Here is a 21,260-nt window from a genome sequence, read left to right as displayed (position 1 = left end):
GCAATGTGATGTGTGCCTACCTTGTAATGGGGCAAATGGTGCCAGTAATACTCTCACAGCTTATGATGAAGTTATTGCTCACCGTGTAGTTCAAAAGGAGTTCCTGGTACCTGCTGCAGTCAAAGTTGCTCCAAATTGATATATGCCTACTGCTGAAAGTCTGAAACAAAGTCACCCTCTGTGGTATGCTGGTTAAATCAATACCCCGGAAGGGCCACAGTGCTATGAGACACTGATAACAATTGACCGAGCTGATCCAGCTCACTATAGGGACTTGCAGACCAATGAATGTGCAGTGGATTCTTCACTATTAACCCAGATATTTGAAAGCCAATGCCATAATAGATAGCATAGATCTAACTGGAAAATGGAGCAAGTCTGCTGGTATGTTGTACTGTGCAATTTTAACTGGCTAAACTTCAGCAGCACTGGTACAGATCTGGGTGTCCCTATTGGTTATGTCAACCTGCCCTTAACATCTTTGGACTTAGCTAATGTTCCCATGAGATAAGTACATATCCATACTGGGAAATTCCAAACTCTACCTGTGCAGATTTCTCAGTAGTTTGCATTAAACATGGTGATAGGTTTTTGCACATCTCATATATCCAGCTGACCAAAAAAATACATTTGTCTGTGATGCACTGAAATGGCTTTAAAAATTAGAACAATTCTATTGTTGGATCCCTTTTATCATTTTCAAAGAGGATTACCATTTCACAGTAATTTGTACAAAAAACTAGCCTTGAGCTGTTGTTTTTTGCAGAAAGGTGTATAGGGCTTGAAGATATTTCCGGTACTATTGACCAATAGTATCAATATCAATTCTGCTTTCATGGCCTGTGTTGAAATTTGTACATACATCTTTCGAAGTGACATCCACAGAATAAAAAGGTTTTGTCTGACTGTCAAGAAAAAGAGACAGAGGATTTAGTCCTGGCAAGGAAAGTGGCTGACACCATTTTAAAGATGTGATGCAACTTAAGGTTTCAAGATAATGTTCTGAGATCAAATTATACCTCGTAGACTCAATCAAGAGTTGCACTCCTCATTTTAGTTAAAGAAGATATTTAATCCATTGCAAACTGAATTCCAATATTCTACTCACCCAACATTAAAAAGCTTTACATTCTCTACAATAGGACTATCTGTGGTACAGTATTTTCTTTGATAGGTGGAGGATATCATATTGATAATTATTTTAACTGCAAAGGAGGGATTTATTTTGTTTAAGCAACAGATCAAAACGAAATACACAAAAATATCTGGCTGCTTTGCCTTTGTCAGGTAAAATCACAGTCCATAATGGAACCCATTCTGGGGACATCTGAAAACCAATATCTTCAATTAGGTTTAGCCTGTGATTTAGGCAGAAGAAGTCAGAGATTTTGGAATCAAGGATCCTGAGTTTATTAACAAATAGTGGTTAATTCAAACTTGGAATTGACCTGTCCGAATGAAGTAAAGATCTGGAACAGATGCAATAGTATAAGTGTTTGTCTTCTATGCTGCGAGGCTTCTACAATTCCATGGTTCAATCTACCAACTACTTTAAAACCCCTAATTTTTTGAAGCTTGTCTTAGTATTTGTGCAGAATGGCTAGTGCCCATTTCGTTAAATTAGAGCTCATTCATTCAATTACATTACTATAGTTACTATGTTTAAGAATATATTTTATGTATTATATATATTTTATATATATATGCTATATATTTGTGGCGTTCTGAGATCATGAAAGGCACTATATAAATGCAATTGCATTTTCACCTTTTTCAGTTGGCCCTGATAGATTCAAGTATCTAATATGATGAGTCTTACTGGTTCCTTCTCAGGATATAACCATGCCAGTCCATTAAAAATCCCTTACACCCACTCCAATACTTCATTTAATTACAATAAAATTAATGAGTTCTTGGATTAAAATACATTAAACAAATCAAAGCAAACTAAACGCTTCGTTCAAACATCATTGATTCAAGTGAAGTTTTAGAATACTGAAGATTTAACTTGGCCTTTTACACCCACAAATTCTATTAATGAGCTGAAGATGTTTGACTTCTGCCCAAAGCAAAGCTGGTATCAGGACGCCTGTATCATATTTGGGTTCAGGCATTTTTTTAATGTAGTTAGCAAATCACAGGCACCAAATGGGCACTCCTTTTGCATCTCATCTGTAGACTGGTAAATTGGATTTGGGGGTTGAGTATGGTCCTTTTTCTCTCCTATCCTTTTCTATTGCTTCTTTGAAATTTCTATAATCATCTGCTTCTCATTTAGCAATCTGACATCTGCCATACTCACCCTTTCTCTGCTTCATCTTATTCTCTATTACTTCTGTCATTTGGGGAGCTCCAGCTTTGGTTGCCTGACCTTTGCCCTTTCTGAGAATAGACCTTGACTGCTTCTGAACCATCGCCTCTTTAAATACAGCCCATCATTCCTTTGCAGTTTTGTCTGCCAATCATTCATTCCAATTTCAACCTACTGAAATTGGTTCTCCTTCAATTGGAAACTTTTACTTGAGGGTGCTCCTTGTCTTTTTCCACGACTAGTCTAAATCTTGTGGTACTATGATCACTTTCCCTAAATGCTCCACGAATGACACTTGGTCCACCTCATTCTCCAGAACCAGATCCTCAAATGTGTCCTTCCTAGTTGGGTTCAAAATGTACTGATCAAGAAAAATTTCTAGAACACACATCAGGAACTCGTCTTCTCTGTCCTTTAAACTAGGGCTATCCTAGTTTATATTAGGTAGATTTAAGTACCCCATTATCACTACTCTGTGGGGGAATTTTCTCCCCGTCAGGGGGGCTGAACGAGAGCAGGCAGTGATCAGCTGCGCACTGCCAATTAAGGCCCACCCAGCATGACGTGCACCCAGATGCTCTCAGCGCTCCCTGTGCGGATGGAGGAGTAAGCTGAGTCACGAAGAGCACAGAAATCTCCCTGAGCCACACAGCTGCCTCAGGGAGGTTAGTTTTAATTTTAATAAAGAAAAAAAAAATTTAAGACATGTCCCCTCATGTCACATGAGCTGGGACATGTCAATGAACTGTAATAAAAAAATTTATTTGAATTATAAATCCTTCGTGAAACCTCACCCTGCCCATGGATGAGGTTTCATGATAAATGCGAAGGCCGCCTGGGCTCTTCACCTGCCTGTCAACTTTAAGGTTGGATGGGCAGCTCAGTTAATCACTTTAATTAGTTTTTAAATGGCCTCAATAGGTCTTTGACAGTTCGGTGGGCGCACAGCTGACTCTGGTGCGTGCCTGCCAAACTGAAGATCTGAATGATGCACGGTGTTGTTGGGACGCAAGCCGAACGTCACTGCGCGTCATTTTACACATCGATGAGCAGGGCCCTCCCCCGCATGCCAACCTGAAGATCTGGCTATGATAATTGCGAAGGCTGCCTGGGCTCTTTGCCTGCCCGCCAACATTAAGGTTGGACGGGCAGCTCAGTTGATTACTTTACTTTAATTAGTTTTTAAATGGCCTTAATAGGTCTTTGAAAGTTCAGCGGGCATGCAGCTGACTCCGCACGCTGACCCGAAGATTCTGGCCTAAGGTTCTTGCACCTCTTTGTAGTTTCCTTGCAAACTTGTTCCTCTATATCTTTCTGACTAGTTAGTGGCCTACACAATAAAACCAGTAGTGCAATGGCACCTCTATTATTTCTCAACTCTAACCAAAGAGACTGAATCCTCGACCAATAAAAGGACATCCTCTCTCTCCAAAACTATAATATTCTCCTTAAATCGATACTACCACCCAGCCTCCTTCCTTATCTTTCCTGAGCACCTTACATTCTTGGGGGAAGTAAGGGTGGAGATTTTGGAGGTACTAGCCATGATCGTCCAATCGTCCTTTGATATAGGGTATTGGCAGAGAATTGCTTACACATCATAAAATCTTCATCCCACGCTCTGATTCACTTTTGAGATGGAGCAGTCTAACTGAGAAATCTGCTAACGGGTTCACCACTACTGTCTACTGCAAGCCTACCTTCTCTGTACAGCTCCATTTGTAAAGCTCCACGCACCATAAGGTTAGCCTTATCAGTAATCTTGTAAATAGGGCCCTAGACATTTGCCTACCTTGCAAGCTTGATACAGAAAAAGAGTAAATCAAAACTATCCTGAGGGACATTGGCTATCCTGATCAGATCATTGTTCGCTGTGTATCGCATAAACACACAAATGAGCCAAAAGCCACTACTTTCTGACCTGAAAAGTGCCTGGTCTACCTCAAATTACCCTGGAAAGGCAGAGGATCTATAAATATGAACAACAGGTTAAAAAGCCATATCATGCTGCTACAATGCAAGTGGCATTTTCCACTAAGAGGATGGTGCTGTCAGTTCAAAAATATATTCTGCCTGTTTTACAATTGAGCAATGTTGTGTACGAATTTCAGTGCCGGTGTGGTGCCAGGTATGTAGGCCGTACGTCCAAACGACTGGTTGATCAAATCAAACAGCATATTCTTTTGTAACAGGCAGAGTAGAGACCATAGTCAACAGACAGAGCTTGCAAAACCCAAAACAAAATGTCATTCTGCATTTGGGCAGCACTTGCTGAACAATCCTGTGTATGTTAATAGCTACACTAAGAATCAATTTAAGATAATCAGTCAAGCTCAAAACATGGCTCATTTACGCTTCAAAGAAGCGAGATTTATTCATATGCAGGGACTGTTCTTTGCAAACAAAATGTCAACACCCCGGCAAATCAGAATCGACTTGCCAACCTTTTCTCCTGTAGTGCGTATTGTTGTGATCATTTGAAGTTTTTGTGTTTATCCTGATGAGTGCAAGACAAAATGTTTCAGTAACATTTCTCTTTTCAGCAATATTCAAGAGTTGCAAAATGTTACACCCCCTGTTCAAAAAAGAATATCAGGTATAAACTAATCTCCCAAAAGAAAGTTAAAGTTTGTTCATTCCAGTCTAAGCATCCTTTTAAAAATGTTATTAGTTAGTGCCAATCAACATCTCTGGCATTGAAAATGAAGTATTATTCCTTCAGGTATTGTTACTAGAAATATTAATTTTTTTTCACTTGGTCTTTTTTTCTCTCTTAATCCAATCTTCCTTTCCTTCTCTATTTCTTTCCGTATCTGATTTGACATCACATTTACTCAATCTACCTCCCTACTCAGTTCTTGTGCTGTTAATTTGCCATCTGTTTATCTGTTTGGTTAATGAGATATACAGTTTCTTGCCCTGTCCACTCAGGTTCCAGATGCCTGGCTTCCATCAATGCAAAATTACCAGTTTGTACGTTCAGCGACTTGCCATGCAAGAATGTAAAAAACCTCTATGTGCAAGGGCAAGTCCAACTAACAACAGATGCTGTTAAATGTTCTGCTACAGCAAATGATAACCTAATACCTTGACTGAGCTCCCAAGGAAAATATATCTCCCACATTAGCTCGTTGATTCTAAGTGGCTTCGTTACAGGATAGCCCTGAAATTGTATTTGAAATAAACTGGGTTGCATGTGGTAAAACCTTTGAAAATCAAAGAAGGCTTTTCCTCCGTGTGAGGAGCAAAGTTGTACAGTACCACGTGGGACAAAGTTGTTTGAGGTTTCTGTGAAAGTATTATTGTGGCAGATGATAGTGGTCATCTTTGACCACTGGCCACAAAAGAGAGCACCATGGAGTGCTAATCATGCGATGCCAACAATGCAGACAACAATACCCAGGGCTGTTTCTGCTAGTGAATAATAGGTTAGGCTAAGCTAGAATTATCCATTTATTATATTCTTTATATTAAGCAGCAGACCAAACTATGGGAGGGCAAGAAACTGTATATCTCTCCATAACATCATCTTAACTTTGAAAAGCTGCTATGCACAGATATACTGCATTAGGGTGCCAACAATTTAGACAGTAACATTTTCTTCAATCACATCCATAAAGGATTTACCTCCTTCTCCATCCTACCCAATCTCACTCACACCAAATGTGTATAATTTGTTTGGAGCTCTGTGATTAACATGTATGTAGTCACAATTACCATGGGCTGCAGGGTGACATTTGACCATATTAGTATGTACTTCTGTTAATTTCAAATTCTTAATTTTTTCCCTTTGGCAAGACACAGTCGTTACAACTGCAGTTATGACAGAACCATCTCACTTTATTTTAGTCATATCTTTACCTAGCTTGAGTGAAAGCCACCTCATTCTCAAGTTGTTCCCACTGAGACATCGGGGCGGATTTTATACTCGGGACGGCATTAATTAGGTCAGAGTTGGACAGTTGGACTTCCTCTGTGCTCTAGAGAGCTGATTGGCCGGCAGCTCTGCAGTGCCAGCAACGCCAGAAGACAATAGTGGCAACTGCTGGGACTACAACCAGCTCCCAAGAATACGTGGAGATGGATACAGAATTTAAGGCAAGCTGAGGGATTTTGGGTGGACATGGCCAAGACCCCAGCGAGGCGGGGGGGTGGGGGTGGGAGTGGTGTAACAGAGGTCAGGGTGGGAGGCATAATGGGGCTATTATCTTGTGAGGGGTGCCCCTATTGGGCACACAGAAACCCCAAAGGAGTTACCCTCCCTTCCAGCTGAACAACAGCCTACACAAACAAAGCGGACGAAGGAGTTTTTAAAAATTCATTCATGGGATGTGGGCTTTGCTGGCTGGGCCAGCATTTATTGCCCATCCCTAGTTGCCCTTGGGAAGCTGCCGTCTTGAACCACTGCAGTCCATGTGGTGTAGGTACACCCACAGTGTGTAAGAAAGGGAGTTCCAGGATTCTGAACATTTAAGGTGAATCACGGGCTGCTGATCAAGCAGCTGCTTTGTCTTGAATGGTGCCAAGTTTCCTGAGTGTTGTTGAAGTTGCACTCATCCAAGCAAGTGGACAGAATTCCATTACAGTCCTGACTTGTGCTTTTAGATGGTGGAAGACTTTATAACCTGAAATATTTAACTCCCAACCATGACCATCTTGCAGCCATGTTTTAGTAATCAAAGAAGTTAACAGCACAGGAGGCCATTCAGCCAGTAGTGTCTATGCTAGCTCTCTGCAAGAGCAACTCAGTCCCACTCCCTCACTCTTTTCCTGAAGCCCTGCAAATTTTCTCTTCAGCTGCTTATCTAATTCCCTTCTGAAAGCCATGAGTGTATCTGCCTCCAGGTAGCACATTCCAGATCCTAACTGCTCATTGTGCAAAAATGCTTTCCCTCATGTCATCATAGATTCTTTTGTCAATCATTTTACATCAGTGTCTTTGGTTTTTGACCTGTCTACAGATGGAAGTTTCTATCTACTCTGTCCAGACCCCTAATTATTTTGAACACCGCTATCAAATCTTCTCTCAATCTACTCTTATCTAAGGAGAACAATCCCAGCTTCTCCCATCTATTCATAGAACTGAAGTCCCTCATCACTGCAGCCATTCTCAGAAATCTTTTCTGCATCCTAAAGCCTTCCTTTTTAACCATGGGTGCCATGCCATACCCTGCAAGTTGCATTTGAGCCTTTAGTTCATTCAATTTATGTGTTATCCTTTGACCAGTAATAAATAAAACTCAAATTTGGACAAGAAAACCTAACTGGTTCTTCTGCTCTGATGCTGTCTTTCTAAATGTTAACATATTTGTCACACTTACTCTTAACTACTTATTTATTTCAGTAGTTCCTTCATCTGGAGTATCTTTTAAGCCACTGTCAGTATGGCCTATCAGAAACTCTTTGACTTAAGCTTTCCTTCTCAGCAGGAATTGTGGAGGGGTGACTGCAAGCAACTATGCCACCCACTGTTGTTTGGTATGCTCGGGAAAACCATATTTAGGTCAATGATAGTGACATAAATAGATACATAAAAGAGTGGAAGATAAAGCAGGAGGGAGACAAAGCTCATATACCATCACAATTATAGTTAAGAAAATATACTTTTCTTCATACAATCATACAGGACAGAAGGGAACTTTTTTAGTTACCATGGAAACTGCTTCCATCAACTTTTCAGGCAATATATTCAATGATCATAAATTGCTGCGTTAAAAAAAAAGTTCTCTCCCCTCTGGCTTTTTTCAGCAGTGCATGGAGATCAATTAATGTACATGTGCGTATTTGTTTTAAAAATGAAAAGTCGCATCCCCCGAAATGAGGTTCAGTTGCAAGGTCTACAGAAGTGGATTTTTGTTGCCTTGTATCCCGATGGAATCAGCTCCCAATCCCTAACCTGCGCGCGTCTGTCAAACAACCCCCCACCCCGCTACCCAGCTGCTGAGACCATCCTCAAAGAGGCGCCAAAGCATTTTTGAAGACTACCGTAAGACAGGTTGTAAAGCTTTGCTGGTCTGGTCCCAAAGCCAGTGCACCATTTGATAAGGTGTTTTTTTTCTTTTGCTTTCATTTTGATGGCGGAGACGGTGAGGGATTCACAACAGAATCGGCCTTTGGTTTGCAATCTATCAAAGCAGACCGGGCAGGCCGCTGGGAACCGGAGGCTCGATTTCTCGGTAGCAGCAGTGCTGCCTGCGGGCGGTAGCGGGGAGAGAATGGGCACGGCGACTCCGAAGCAATTCTGCCAACTCCTGCAGAGGCCGCTCATAAGCATTACACTGGAAAGATTCGAGAGGTGAGCGAGTTAGGACGGACCCCGGGTATCACACAACGTCCCACTCGCTGCTGACGTCACAATACTTAAGGGCAAAAACCCGCAAAAGGAAAGAAATTGCATTACCCACTCCTTCCCCTGGCGTCCCAAAGCACTTTACAGATATTTAAGCGCTTTGTAGTATAGTCACTGCTGCAATGTAGAAAACGCTGTCATTACTTGATTCATACTGGTTCTATTGCAGTTCAGGATGCCAGCTCTGCTAAGCATCCTTGGAGGCTACCTTAACGGTTGTCAATCCTGGTTGGACATATTCCTAGAGATGTCGCCACATTATCTCCTCCTACCTGCAACTTCTCTATCTTTACATTCTTGCCATTGGTGGCCCATACTCACAGGGCAATACCACCTTAAGGCGATCAGAAACCAGGCTCCTCATTATCTGATTGGATGACTCTTGATTGTCAGTCAGTCTTTTTACCCCATGTCTAACATTTTTATAACCACTAAACAAAACTGTTCTAAGAAAATCAAAACATAATTTAAAACATTCAGTTACTTATTTCTGGGGATACTTACACCAGTGACCAGAAAATTAATTCTTAGAGATTCAGGACAATCCTAGAAGGTTGGCAGCTCCAGGTTACATAGTAGTATTGTATAATAATTACAATATATAAATAGTCCATGCAGCCCAACAGGTCTATGGGGATATTTATCCTCCACATGAAAATCTGTTGCTTTCTCTCTCATGTATTTATCTAGTTTCCCCTTAAATGCATCAATGATCATTTGGTATTCTCACCATATGATAAATGACCATGTGATGACTAATAACATGAGATCTGGTGGCATGACTTCTACAAGTACTATTACATTTACCTTATAAAGGTTAGGTTCACTCTAGTTGAATATCTTTGCTTATGGTTTTGTAGCTATTGTGTGAGTTGTTCCAAAAAACAGGAAGTCACCGAGAGTAGGGAAAAGAGAAATCTGAGAGGGGGAAAAAGAAAGGAACATGTTGCTACTGTTGGAAAATACAGGCTTCCATTAAAATGTTTAAAATATGCCTTTTGCTTCTGTAAGTAAATACACCATTAATAACTATGATGTAGACAATCCTAGAAGTTCGTAAAATTGACTCAATGCTCTTAGGCAATAAGGGAATAAGGGGAATATATCAACCAGACTTTATACTTTTTTTTCCGGATTGAGGCCCCTGATTAAAAGTATGCTATTATGTTGGGCAGAATTGGATCGTCTGTGATGTTGGTGCTCTCTATTCCATGTAAAATAATCTTCTGCCAGTTAGAGTGTACTCTTAAGTATAAAGAATAGCAACATTGGTGAGCTCTTGGGTCATTGCTAGAGTCAGTGGAATTCACTTTCATGGGATATTGCCTACAACAGTACAGGAGAGAAAAGAGGATAGAATTGGGGAACATTTTTGCTTACCAGTTTTCTATCTGCCTTTTTTCTTCTAGAAGTGTTGTCTTCTTACTGGAAACCTTCCGTATTTAAGCCTTGGCATTAACTATTGGATTACTACTAGTGACATTGCAGCAGCAGGAACCGCAGCAACTTATATTTATTGTTACAACCAGACATTGAACCACTTAAGGAGATATTAGGTCAAATGACCAAAAGCTTGGTCAAAGAGGTAGGTTTAGTTACGGAGTGTCTTAAAGGAGCAAAGTGAGATAGAGAGGTGGAGAGGTGCAGGGAGGGAATTCCAGAGCTTGGTGCCTAGGCTGCTGAAGGCACAGCCACCAGTGGTGGGGCAATATAATTGGGAATGCACATGAGGCCAGAATTAGAGGAACGCAGATTTCTTAGATGGTTGTGGGGATGGAGGAGATTTTAGAGCTGGGAAGGGGCAAAGAGGGATTTGAAATCAAGACATTGCTTGACCAGGGGCTAAAGAATGCCAGCCAGCACAGGGGTGATGGGGGAACAAGACTTGCTGAGAGTTAAGACATGTGCAGCAGAGTTTTTGATGACCTCAAGTTTACAGAGGATAAAATGTGGGAGATCAAACAGGACTTTGTTGGAATAGTCAAGTTTAGATATAATGAAAGTGTAAATGAGGATTTCAGCAGCAGATGAGCTGAGACAGGGGCAATGTTTGACGATGTTACGGATGTGGAAACAATTTTAGTGATGGCATGAATATGAAGTCGGAAGCTTATCGCGGGATTGAATGTGATATCAAAGTTGCAAATAGACTGGCTTGATCTCAGACTTTTGCCAGGGAGTGGGGTGGAGTCAGTAGCGAGGGAATAGAGTTTGGAGCAGGGACCAAAAACAATGGCTTTAGTCTTCCCAATATTTAATTGGAAGAAATTTCCACTCATCCAGTACTAGATGTTGGATTAGCAGTCTGATAACTTAACAACAGGGGATGAGGCGAGAGAGGTGGTGTTGAGGCGGAGCTGGGTGTTGTCAGCGTACATGTGGAAATTAATGCTGTGCCTTCAGATGATTTCACTGAGAGGGAGCACGTAGATGAGAAATAGGAATAGAAAATGCAAGCCGAAACAAAATAAATATCATAATTTATTGGTCTGCATGGATAAATTTCCACAAGCTAATTGTGATTTTCAAAGAAGAATGTTCGAGTTGTATAGAAAGGAAAGAAGGTCTTTTGTATAGCAGCTTTCACAACCTCAGGATTTCTCAAAGTGCTTTACAGCTAATGAAGTACTTTTCAAGTGTAGTCACTGTTATAATGAAGCACTGCAATTGGCCACAGCAGCCCTAGTCTGGGAAGGTGGGGTGAAAGAGAAATCAGTCAGCATTCGTACTTCTAATTGTTATCCAGTGAAACCTACGGGAAAATGCATGAGCTGATGCCAAGTGGAGTTTTGGTAGGGCTTGGTGACCTCTGCATAGACTCTGATTGTCGACACATGAGTGAAAGTCATCAACCTCAGGAGAGGAAAGAGATGACTGGGGAAAAAAAAATTAGCCTGATTATTATGATCAAATATACAGCATTGAAAACAGATAAATGCCTTTGCAATTTTACAACAGGCATTGTGGACTATCTGAAGTGCTGTACTAGGGTAACAATGGCTGAATTCATTCCGTGATATATGGTATGCAAGACAAGATTAAGTGAAAGAAGTAAGGGTGCAGCAAAATCCACAAAATTAAGTGACTAGCAGCATAGTTGTAATGTTTATTGTTTAGTCTGGTTCTGTGTCCTACCACACTTTGATTAAATGTCTGAATGTAACACTCATGCGTTAGGCACCTTGAAGTGTAAACTGACTGGAATTGCAATTAGACATGGGTATTGTAACTTTTGACGTTCTCTTCACGGTTTATTTTTCAATGCTGATTATAAATCCTCCTTTGCCAAGGTAGTGCTACTGAGAGAAATTTTTCTTGGTATATTAGATATAGTTTTGGATTGGTTTGGTAAGAGAATATTTTTGAGGCCAAATGTCTCCATTGGATGTAGTGAGAAAAATCTGAAAAACCATGCATCATTTTTCCTGTGGTGGTCTTGTACACAAGCATCACATTGATGCTTTTGTCATATAGCATTGTGTTTTGCATCGCCCAATTGAGTGATTGAGAACTACCACCTTTCTGTAAATATGTTTAGACTTATTGCAGCATTTCAGATAGTCGACAATGCCTGTTGTAAAATTGCAATGGGATTTATCTGTTTTCAATGCTGCACGTTTGAACCAGGTCATAGTAATCAGGCTAATTTTATTTTTCCAGTCATCTCCTTCCTCTCCTGAAGTTGGTGACTTATACAGGGATATTTCACCGATTCTGGAGAAGAAGGGACCTGTACAAGCTGGACGGATCGCACCCCAGGAGGACTGGGACTGATATCCTTGCAGGGCTATTTGCGAGGACTGTGGGGGAGGGTTTAAACTGGGCTGGCAGGGGAATGGGAACCTGAGCAGGGGGTTACAAGAGAAGGAAACAAAGATAGGAATGAAGGACAAAAAAGTAGAAAGCAAAAGTGAAAGGCAGAGGAAACAAGGGCTAGCAGCAAATAGGGCCATAGTACAAAAAAAGGTGTGTAAAAATGCTAACAACACAAATCTAAAGGCACTGTATCTGAATGCACTGAGCATTCACACTAAAGTAGATGAATTAACAGCGCAAATAGAAGTTAACAGGTACAATATGATTGCGATTACAGAGACATGGCTGTAAGGTGATTAAGGCTGGGAACTGAATATCCGAGGGTACTCAATATTTAAGACAAACAGGCAAAAAGGAAAATGAGGTGGTGTTGTGTTATTGGTTTAGGATGAAATCAGTGCAATAGTGAAAGAGGATATTGGCTCAGAGAATCTAGATGTAGAATCAATCTGGGTGGAGCTAAGAAGCAACAAGAGGTGGAAAACATTAGTGGGAGTTGCCTATAGGCCTCCAAACAGTAGTGATAAGGTAGGGAACAGCATTAAACAGGAATTTAGAGATGCATGTAACAAGGGTGCTACAGTAGTCATGGGTGACTTTAATTTACATATAGACTGGGCAAATCAAATTAGCAATAATACTGTGGCTGATGAATTGCTGATGTGTTACGAGATGATTTTTTAGACCAGTATGTCGAGGAACCGACTAGGGAACAGGCTATCCTAGATTTTGTATTGTGCAATGAGAAGGGGTTAATTAATAACCTTGTTGTGTGAGGTCCTTTAGGGAACATGATAGAATTCTTCATTAGAATGGAAAGTGAAGTAGTCAACTGGGATCCGAAATCTAAACAAAGGAAACTACGAAGGTATGAGTCATGAGTTGGCTAAGATAGAAGGAACTTCATTAAAAGGCATGACAGTGGATAAACAATAGCTAATATTTAAGGAATGATTTATGCATTATAACAATTATACATTCTTTTCTGGCACAAAAACACATCTGAAAAAGCGGCTAATGTGGCTAACAAAAGAAATTAAGGATAGTTTTAGATCAAAAGAGGAGTCATATAAAGTTGCTAGACTAAGTAACAAGAGGATTGGGAGCAGTTTAGAATTCAGCAAAGGAGGACCAAGAGATTGACGGGAAAAATAGAGTATGAGAGTAAACTTGCAAGGAACATAAAAGTGGACAATAAAAGCTTCTATTAGTATGTAAAAAGAAAAAGATTAGTAAAGACAAATGTAGAACCCTTACAGTCTGAAACAGGAGAATTTATAATAGAGAACAAGGAAATGGCAGAACAATTGAACAACTATTTTAGCTCTGTCTTCACGGAGGAAGACGCAAATAACTTCCCAGAAATGCTAGGGAATCAAGGGTCTAATGAGAAGGAGGAATTGAAGGAAATTAGTATTACTAAAACAATAGTGCTGGGGAAATTAGAGGGACTGAAAGCTGATTAATCCTCAGGTCCTGATAATCTACATCCAAGGGTACTAAAGGAGGTGGCCATGGAAATAGTAAGTGCATTGGTTGTCATCTTCCAAAATTCTGTAGATTCTGGAACAGTCTTGGCAGATTGGAGGGTAGTAAATGTAGCCCCGGCATTTAAAAAAAGGAGGGAGGGAGAAAACAGCGAATTACAGACCAGTTAACCTAATATTAGTAGTAGGGAAAATGTTAGAATCTATTATAAAGGATGTGATAACAGGATACTTAGAAAATATTAACGGGATTAGACAAAGTCAACACAGATTTATGAAAGGGAAATTATGTTTGACAAACCAACCTGAATATTTTGAGGATGTAACTGCAGAATAGATAAGGCAGAACCAGTAGTTGTGGTGTGTTTGGATTTTCAGCAAGATTTTGATTAAGACCCAGATAAGACACTTGTGTGTAAATTTACAGCACATGGGATTGTGTATAATATATTGGTATAGACTGAGAATTGGTTAGCAACAGGAAACAGAGAGTAGGAATAAACGGGTCTTTTTTGGAGTAACAAGCGGTGACTAGTTGGGTACCGCAGGGATCAGTACTTGGGCCCCAGCTATTGACAATATTTATCAATGATTTGGATGAGGGAACAAAATGTAATATTTCCAAATTTGCTGATGACATGAAACTTGGTGGGAATGTGAGCGGTGAAGAGGGTGTTAAGAGGTTTCAAGGCGATTTAGACAGGTTGAGTGAGTGGACAAATATATGGCAAATGCAGTACAACGTGGATAAGTGTGAAATTATTCACTTCGGTAAGAGAAACAGAATGGCAGAGTATTATTTAAATGGTGATAGATTGGGAAATCTTGATGTACAAAGGGACCTGGGTGTCCTTGTACACCAATCATTAAAAGCAAGCAAAAACAGAAAATGCTGGAAAAACTCAGCAGGTCTAACGTTATCTGTGGCGAGAAAAAACGGAGTTAACGTTTCAAGTCTGTATGACTTCTTCAGAGCTAAAGAGAAGTAAAAACGTGATGAAATTCATACTGTTTAAGGGGGGCAGAGCAGGTGAAGCTGGATAGAAGGCCAGTGATAGGTGGAGGCAAAGGAGAGATTGCCAAAGATGTCATGAACAAAAGGACAAAGGGGTGTTAATGGAAGTATTTTGCTTTTAACTAAAAGCAAGCATGCAGGTGCAGCAAGAAGTTAAGAAGGCAAACGGTACGTTGGCCTTCATTGTGAGAGGACTTGAGTACAGGAGCAATGATGTCTTACTGCAGCTGTACAGGGCCATGGTAAGATCACACCTGGAGTATTGTGTGCAGTTTTGATCTCCTTACCTAAGAGAGGATACACTTGCCATTGAGTGAGTGTAGTGAAGGTTCATCAGGGATGGCAGGATTGTCATATTGAGGAGATATTGGGTGGACTAGACCTGTATTCACTGGAGTTTAGAAGAATGAGAGAGGATCTCACTGAAACGTATTAAGTTCTGACAGGGCTGGACAGACTAGATGCAGGGATGATGTTTCCTCTTGCTAGGGGGTCTAGAGCAAGGTGTCACAGTCTCAGGATATGGGGTAGACCACTCAGGACTGAGATGACGAGAAACATCTTCACTCAGAGGGTGGTGAACCTGTGGAATTCTGTGCCACAGAGGGCTGTGGAGGCCAAGTCACTGAACACATTTAAGAAGGAAATAGATTTCTGGACTCTAAAGGCATCAAGGGGTATGGGTAGAGAGTAGGAGTATGGTGTTGAGGTAGAGGATCAGCCTTGATCATATTGAATGGCGGAGCAGGCTTGAAGGGCTGAATGACCTACTCCTGCTCCTATTTTCTATGTTTTTATATTAAGTGTTGACAATCAGAGTCTATACAGAAGTGACCAAGCCTACCTAAACTCCATTTGGCATCAGCTCATGCATTTTCCTGTAGGTTTCATTGGACAACAATTAGAAGCAGGAAAGCTGATTGATTTCTGTTTTACCCCACTTCCCAGACTGGGGCTGCTGTGGACAGTTGCAGTGCCTTAGGTTATCTGCTTACTCTGAACAGCACCAGCTTGAATTTGTGCCATGAGCCTCTGACGGAAGTAATACGAGATTTTAAAAGCAACCACCCCTCTCCCCACTACTCTTACCCTCCTCCTCCCCCCCCCCTTCCTTCCCCCTTCCTTCCCACCTTTTCAAAGAAGCCCTTTCAAAAACGGCTTTCACGCTCTGGTCTGCCTGCCACTGACCAGCGTTTTATGGCAGATTGAAGCCCTTAATTGCCAATTAATTGGGCAGTTAAGGACCTCAGTAGGCATAAGGCCAGATGGCCTAGTGGGCGACTTACCTAGCCCCCATGTTATGGGGAACAGGTCTGGGATGGGCTGGATGGAGGTGGCCTGGGCACCTGACATATTTTATGTGCCACCACCCCCCCCAACCCCCTTGCTGGAAACACGCCTAGCTGGGGCTGTAAAATCCAGCACAGAGACAAGTATTTGGCTCAAAACAAAAACAAAAATACCTGGTAAAACTCAGCAGGTCCAGCAGTATCTGCGGAGAGGAACACAGTCAACGTTTTGAGTCCGTATGACTCTTCAACAGATGCTGCTGGACCTGCTGAGTCTTAGCAGGTATTTTTGGTTTTGTTTTGGATTTCCAGCATCCGCAGTTTTTTGCTTTTATCTAAGTATTTGGCTCAGTTGGTCTATGACTGTGTTCTTACTCCTCACGAGTCTCCTCCCTTGCAAATTACCTCCCCACCCTTGCCCTATATCCCTCTGTACCTTTCTCCCTTGTAAAGTTTTGCCTCAGAGGTGTCAGTGTAATTTTTATCAGCTACTCCACATGTTGCGAATTTCACTTTCTCGCCATTTTCTATGGAAAAAGAAGTCACCGAATTCTTTATTTGATCTGTTTTTGATTATCTTATATTTCTTATTCTGGATTCTGTGATTACTGCAGCTGATACTATTTTCCCTAATACAGGAATTTCTAAATAATACAATGAAACATTGTCCACAATTCTAACAATTGCTGGAAAACAGTTTTCAATGAAACTAGTGGAAAGCCTTCACCCGCTCAATACTTTTACCAATAAAATAATATTCCAGCTACTAATCTGCAACCACATTTTTTTCAAACTTTTTCTGTTTATCACGATGTATATTTAACTCTTGAGCTGCATAGCCTATTCCATATATTGTGGCCCAATGCTTTGGTGCATTTTGTTGATAGGTGCCTATCTTCCTTGAATTTTTGTCTGCAGATTATGTTTTTTCCTGAAACTCAGCACATAACTCACCTATTTTGCTTCCTTGTTGATATATTTTTGTCTTCAGGATATAAATGCATGCCTCAACACCTTTTAAGAGCCTTTTCATTTACCTATTTTGGCACTAATTTCAGCATGCATTCATTCAGCAGTTTTCAGCTGGACCCTGTCCCATATATTTTGAGTCTGCCTTGAATTATTGAGTCAGCCTGAGCTTGTTATATTTGCTGTTGAGACTTCCCTAGGGATCATTTTGTCAGACTGAAATACTGAAGTATTGCTTTGTTGTACCTGTGAGGGCAGACAGGGCCTTGGTTTAAAATCACATTTGAAAGACAATACCTTCAATAGTGCAACATTCAGTCAGCGCTCTACTGGAATGTCAGCGCAGATTATGCATCCAAGTCTCTGGAGTTGGGCTTGAACCTTGATTTTCTGACTCAAAAATGAAACTGCAACCACTGAGCCAAGGCTGACATCTATGAGACTTTTGCAGATGGGGAAAGTAAATCTGGAAAATTACTTCAAATATAATTGTGAAAATGATATAAGGGGTCACAGACTCATATCAGCAAATGGTAAAGTTAGGGTGCATAACAGGGAATCCATTTTCAAGAGTGAAGGTAATCAATATATTTAATGAAATTCAGGATAGCATAGTGGATGCAAAAGCATTAGAACCAATGAAGAAGCAATTGGATGCTGCAATGGGATAACTTCAAGGTCTTTTTGAATAGACTGAATGAAAAATCCTGTAACCTTTAAGATGATCAAAGGGTGTTGACACATGGTCACATGTAATGACAATTGGAACTGGTTCACACATAATGTAGAGAAAATGTTGCAGAGAGATAATAAGTCAGCTGAGCAAACAAATGAGCAAAATATCAATAGTAGAAACTGCAAGCACTAGAAATCTCTCTATCTTGTGTAAATAAGCATTGTGCAATTGACCAAGAGATCAGAGAGCCAGAGCTGTTAATCCAGCAATGTTTTCCATGTTTCAACAGTCTAATAGATTTCTGGGCACTCAACTATGAATGCAGAATGAGACTTGACTCATTATGAGGTGGGTAGGGAACATTCCTTGGCATGAGAAGCCACGGCTGGGGAGGGGCATAACTTGGCACACAGGGTCATGAGGAAGACCTTTCGACTCTATTTTTCAAACTATCCCCACCAGGAATGGGGTTTACTCTTAACTGCCCTTTGAAATGACCCAGCAAGCCATTCAGTTCAAGGGTAATTAGGGATGGACAAAAAATGCTGGCTTTGCTAGTGACATTCACATCCCATGAAAGAATAAAGGTTATTGTTCATGACACCTCTGAGGTGCCGTGAACAACGCCGCTTTGAAAAGCTGGCCCGACTGCATAAAACTTTCAGAAGATTAGGTCATGCCTATCTCTGCAATGGAGCTGGCCAGGTCGGGAGTTCAGGGTGCGGCTTTGTGGTCCAAACAAGCCTACATCCTTAAAAGGCTCTACTAAAAATCAGAAACCGCAGAAATGGGTCGGGAAGTCTGGAATCGGGTCCTGGCCGCCATTTTCAGTCCTCTACAGAGACTCCCCAACTCCTTGAAAATCCAGCCCATGATATCTGGAAGTAAGCAATCTTGGAAACAGTGACTGTTGCCAGAATTGGCTATTATGAGATATACATGTATATTGTAAGAATTGTTGAAAAGATAGCTACAAGCCTTTTACATAATTGATCTCATGTTAATATTGGGCCAGAATTTCCGAGGAGTGGCAGTCACAGTTGGATTGCCATTCTGCCCCTTTTTATTTGCGCTGGAATGTAGCTGTTGCTTTCTCACCCAACCTTTCGACTTGGGCTGGGTGAGAAAAGTACAATGCAGTGGGTTCCCAAGGCCTTCAGTTGAATGCTGCAGAAGTGGAGGAAAGGAAGCCATGCCCCTTTTTTACAGCACTAGCTGCCAAAAGCAGCTAAGTTTAAGGGTGTCAGCCACTTTGAGAAGCCAGGGAGAAGGTAAGTGTAGTAAGTGTGTCAGGTAAGTGGGTAGAATGGGGGAGTTGGTTGTCAGTGGTGGGGGTGGGTGGGTAGGTCGGCTGGTCACTGGGTGGGGAGATCAGATGGTCAGCAGTGGCAGGGGTCAGATGTTCGGGGGGAAGTTGAGTGGCCAGTCGGAGGATGTCGGGTGGTCAGTGGGTGGGGGGTTTGAGTGGTCAGTGGGGAGGGTTGGATGGTCAGTGTGGGGCTTAGGATAGGTTGGTTGTCAGTGGGAGGTAATATGGGTCGGGTAGTCAGTCAGGTCCCCCAGCGCATCTTCTGTGGTACCCCCCAGGTACTCCCCACCAGAGATCGGAAGTTATGGGCTAGTGAATGTATTCATGTCAATGGTGATATCGTTTTGGTTTGTGAGTTTGTGAAATGTTTCTTTTTGCTAAATCTTATTTTTCTTTTGCAGAGTTCACTGGATAAAAGAAATTGTGGTGGTGGTGTCAAAACAGAACTTTGAATTGATGAATTCAATTATAGACCGTTATGGTCACTCAAGAGTAACTGTTGTTGAAGGTGCACTCACTCGTCACCAGTCAATTTTCAATGGACTAAAAGCATTTGTGGAAAATCAACCTCATACATCTTGTCTGGAGAAACCTGAGGTGGTGATCATTCATGATGCAGTGAGACCTTTTCTAGAAGAAGACATCTTGTTTAGCGTGGCCACTGCAGCGAAGGAATATGGGGTATGTAAAAATATTGTGATACCACTGATGGAACATAGGAACAAAAGGCCATTCAGCCCTTCGAGCCTGTCCCACCAGTCAATTAGACCTTGATTGATCTGTATCTTAACTCCACTTGCTGCCTTGGTTCTGTAATGCCTGAACTTTTGTTAGGTGAAGGTGTTTTGAAGGATGTTTTTTGTGGCTGGGGGTTCTATAACTAGTGGACACAGTCTCAAAATTAAGAAGTAGGCCATTTAGGACTGAGACGAGAAGGAATTTTCTTCACTCAGAGGATGGTGAATCTTTGGGATTCTTTAGCCCAGAAAGCTATGATGCTTAGCCATTGAATACATTCAACAGAGAAATCAATAGATTTCTAGATATTAAATACATCAAGGAATAGGGGAATAGTGCGGGAAAATGGCGTTGAGGTGGAAGATCAGTCATGATCTATTTGAATGGCAGAGCAGGCTCAAGGGCCTGAATGGCTTATTCCTGCTGTTAGTTGATATGTTCCTATATTATCAATCTCAGTTTTGACATTATCAATTGTCCTAGACTCAGCAGCTTTTGGGGTTAAGAAAATTCTAGATTTCCACTATTATTTGTGTGAAGAAGTAAAGTTCTTCTCTCTTGTTCTGAACTCCCCTACCAGAGAAAATAGGTGCTCTCTCTCTACCTTGTCATTCCTTTACAAAGATCTGTATTAATGGACAGGCCTATTGTGTGAGCTACATTGGTACTTTTCCACCCCCTGCTGATTTCTCTTTTTCACTCCTGAAGGCAGTGACTTGTGTTGAGGTGCAATACAAGGTATCCCCTTATGAGTTCACTCAAATAATCTTTCCTCACATGTCAGCACAGACCTTGAACACTAACTAGTTATTTGACTACATGAGCTGTTATAACAAGGCTAGATTCTGTCTTCATCCAACCTTCACACTTTCCATCATAGTCTCAAGCGATCATGAGCCAGAACCTTGGATAACTCCCTCCTCCCTTTGTATCATGGGCAGCAAGGGCAATCTTAGCACTCTTATAGCAAACTTGGGATTGGATCAACTAACTTACCAGAGACTAGGCTTTGAGTCTTAGACCTTCCTGACTCAGTATAACATCATAATGTTTGGTCGTCAGCTAGTTTGCACATTAGTATCCTCTTTTGACATTAAGAAACACAGATTTTGTACATAATGGCTAGAAGATCAAAGTAAGCACTGAGACTAATCTATAATAGACCTGTAGAATCTAAAAATTGCATTAAATATAATGGCCCTGAATTGACGTAGGAGTTGTCTTTATCTCCTGCTGTGGGTGATCTGTGGAACTCTGGGAGAAATAGTGTGAAAATGGCCATTTATCCAATTCCCGGAGGA

General features: G+C 41.2%; 1 protein-coding gene across 1 annotated transcript in view; it reads left to right on the top strand.

Annotated features, from left to right (window-relative positions):
- The first annotated feature begins 8,385 nt into the window (after nucleotides 1-8,385).
- The window catches only part of crppa (CDP-L-ribitol pyrophosphorylase A), a 202,785-nt gene continuing 189,910 nt past the window's right edge, over nucleotides 8,386-21,260 (top strand). The window contains exons 1-2 of the mRNA XM_041183983.1: nucleotides 8,386-8,606; nucleotides 19,623-19,902. Coding sequence (XP_041039917.1) covers nucleotides 8,386-8,606; nucleotides 19,623-19,902 — 501 coding nt within the window. The remainder of the gene's footprint in view (nucleotides 8,607-19,622; nucleotides 19,903-21,260) is intronic.

Source organism: Carcharodon carcharias, chromosome 3 (genome assembly GCF_017639515.1).
Source record: "Carcharodon carcharias isolate sCarCar2 chromosome 3, sCarCar2.pri, whole genome shotgun sequence".
Taxonomy (NCBI): Eukaryota; Metazoa; Chordata; class Chondrichthyes; order Lamniformes; family Lamnidae; genus Carcharodon; species Carcharodon carcharias.
The sequence above is the reverse complement of the archived record's forward strand: the minus strand, read 5'-3'. Positions and strand labels throughout refer to the sequence as shown.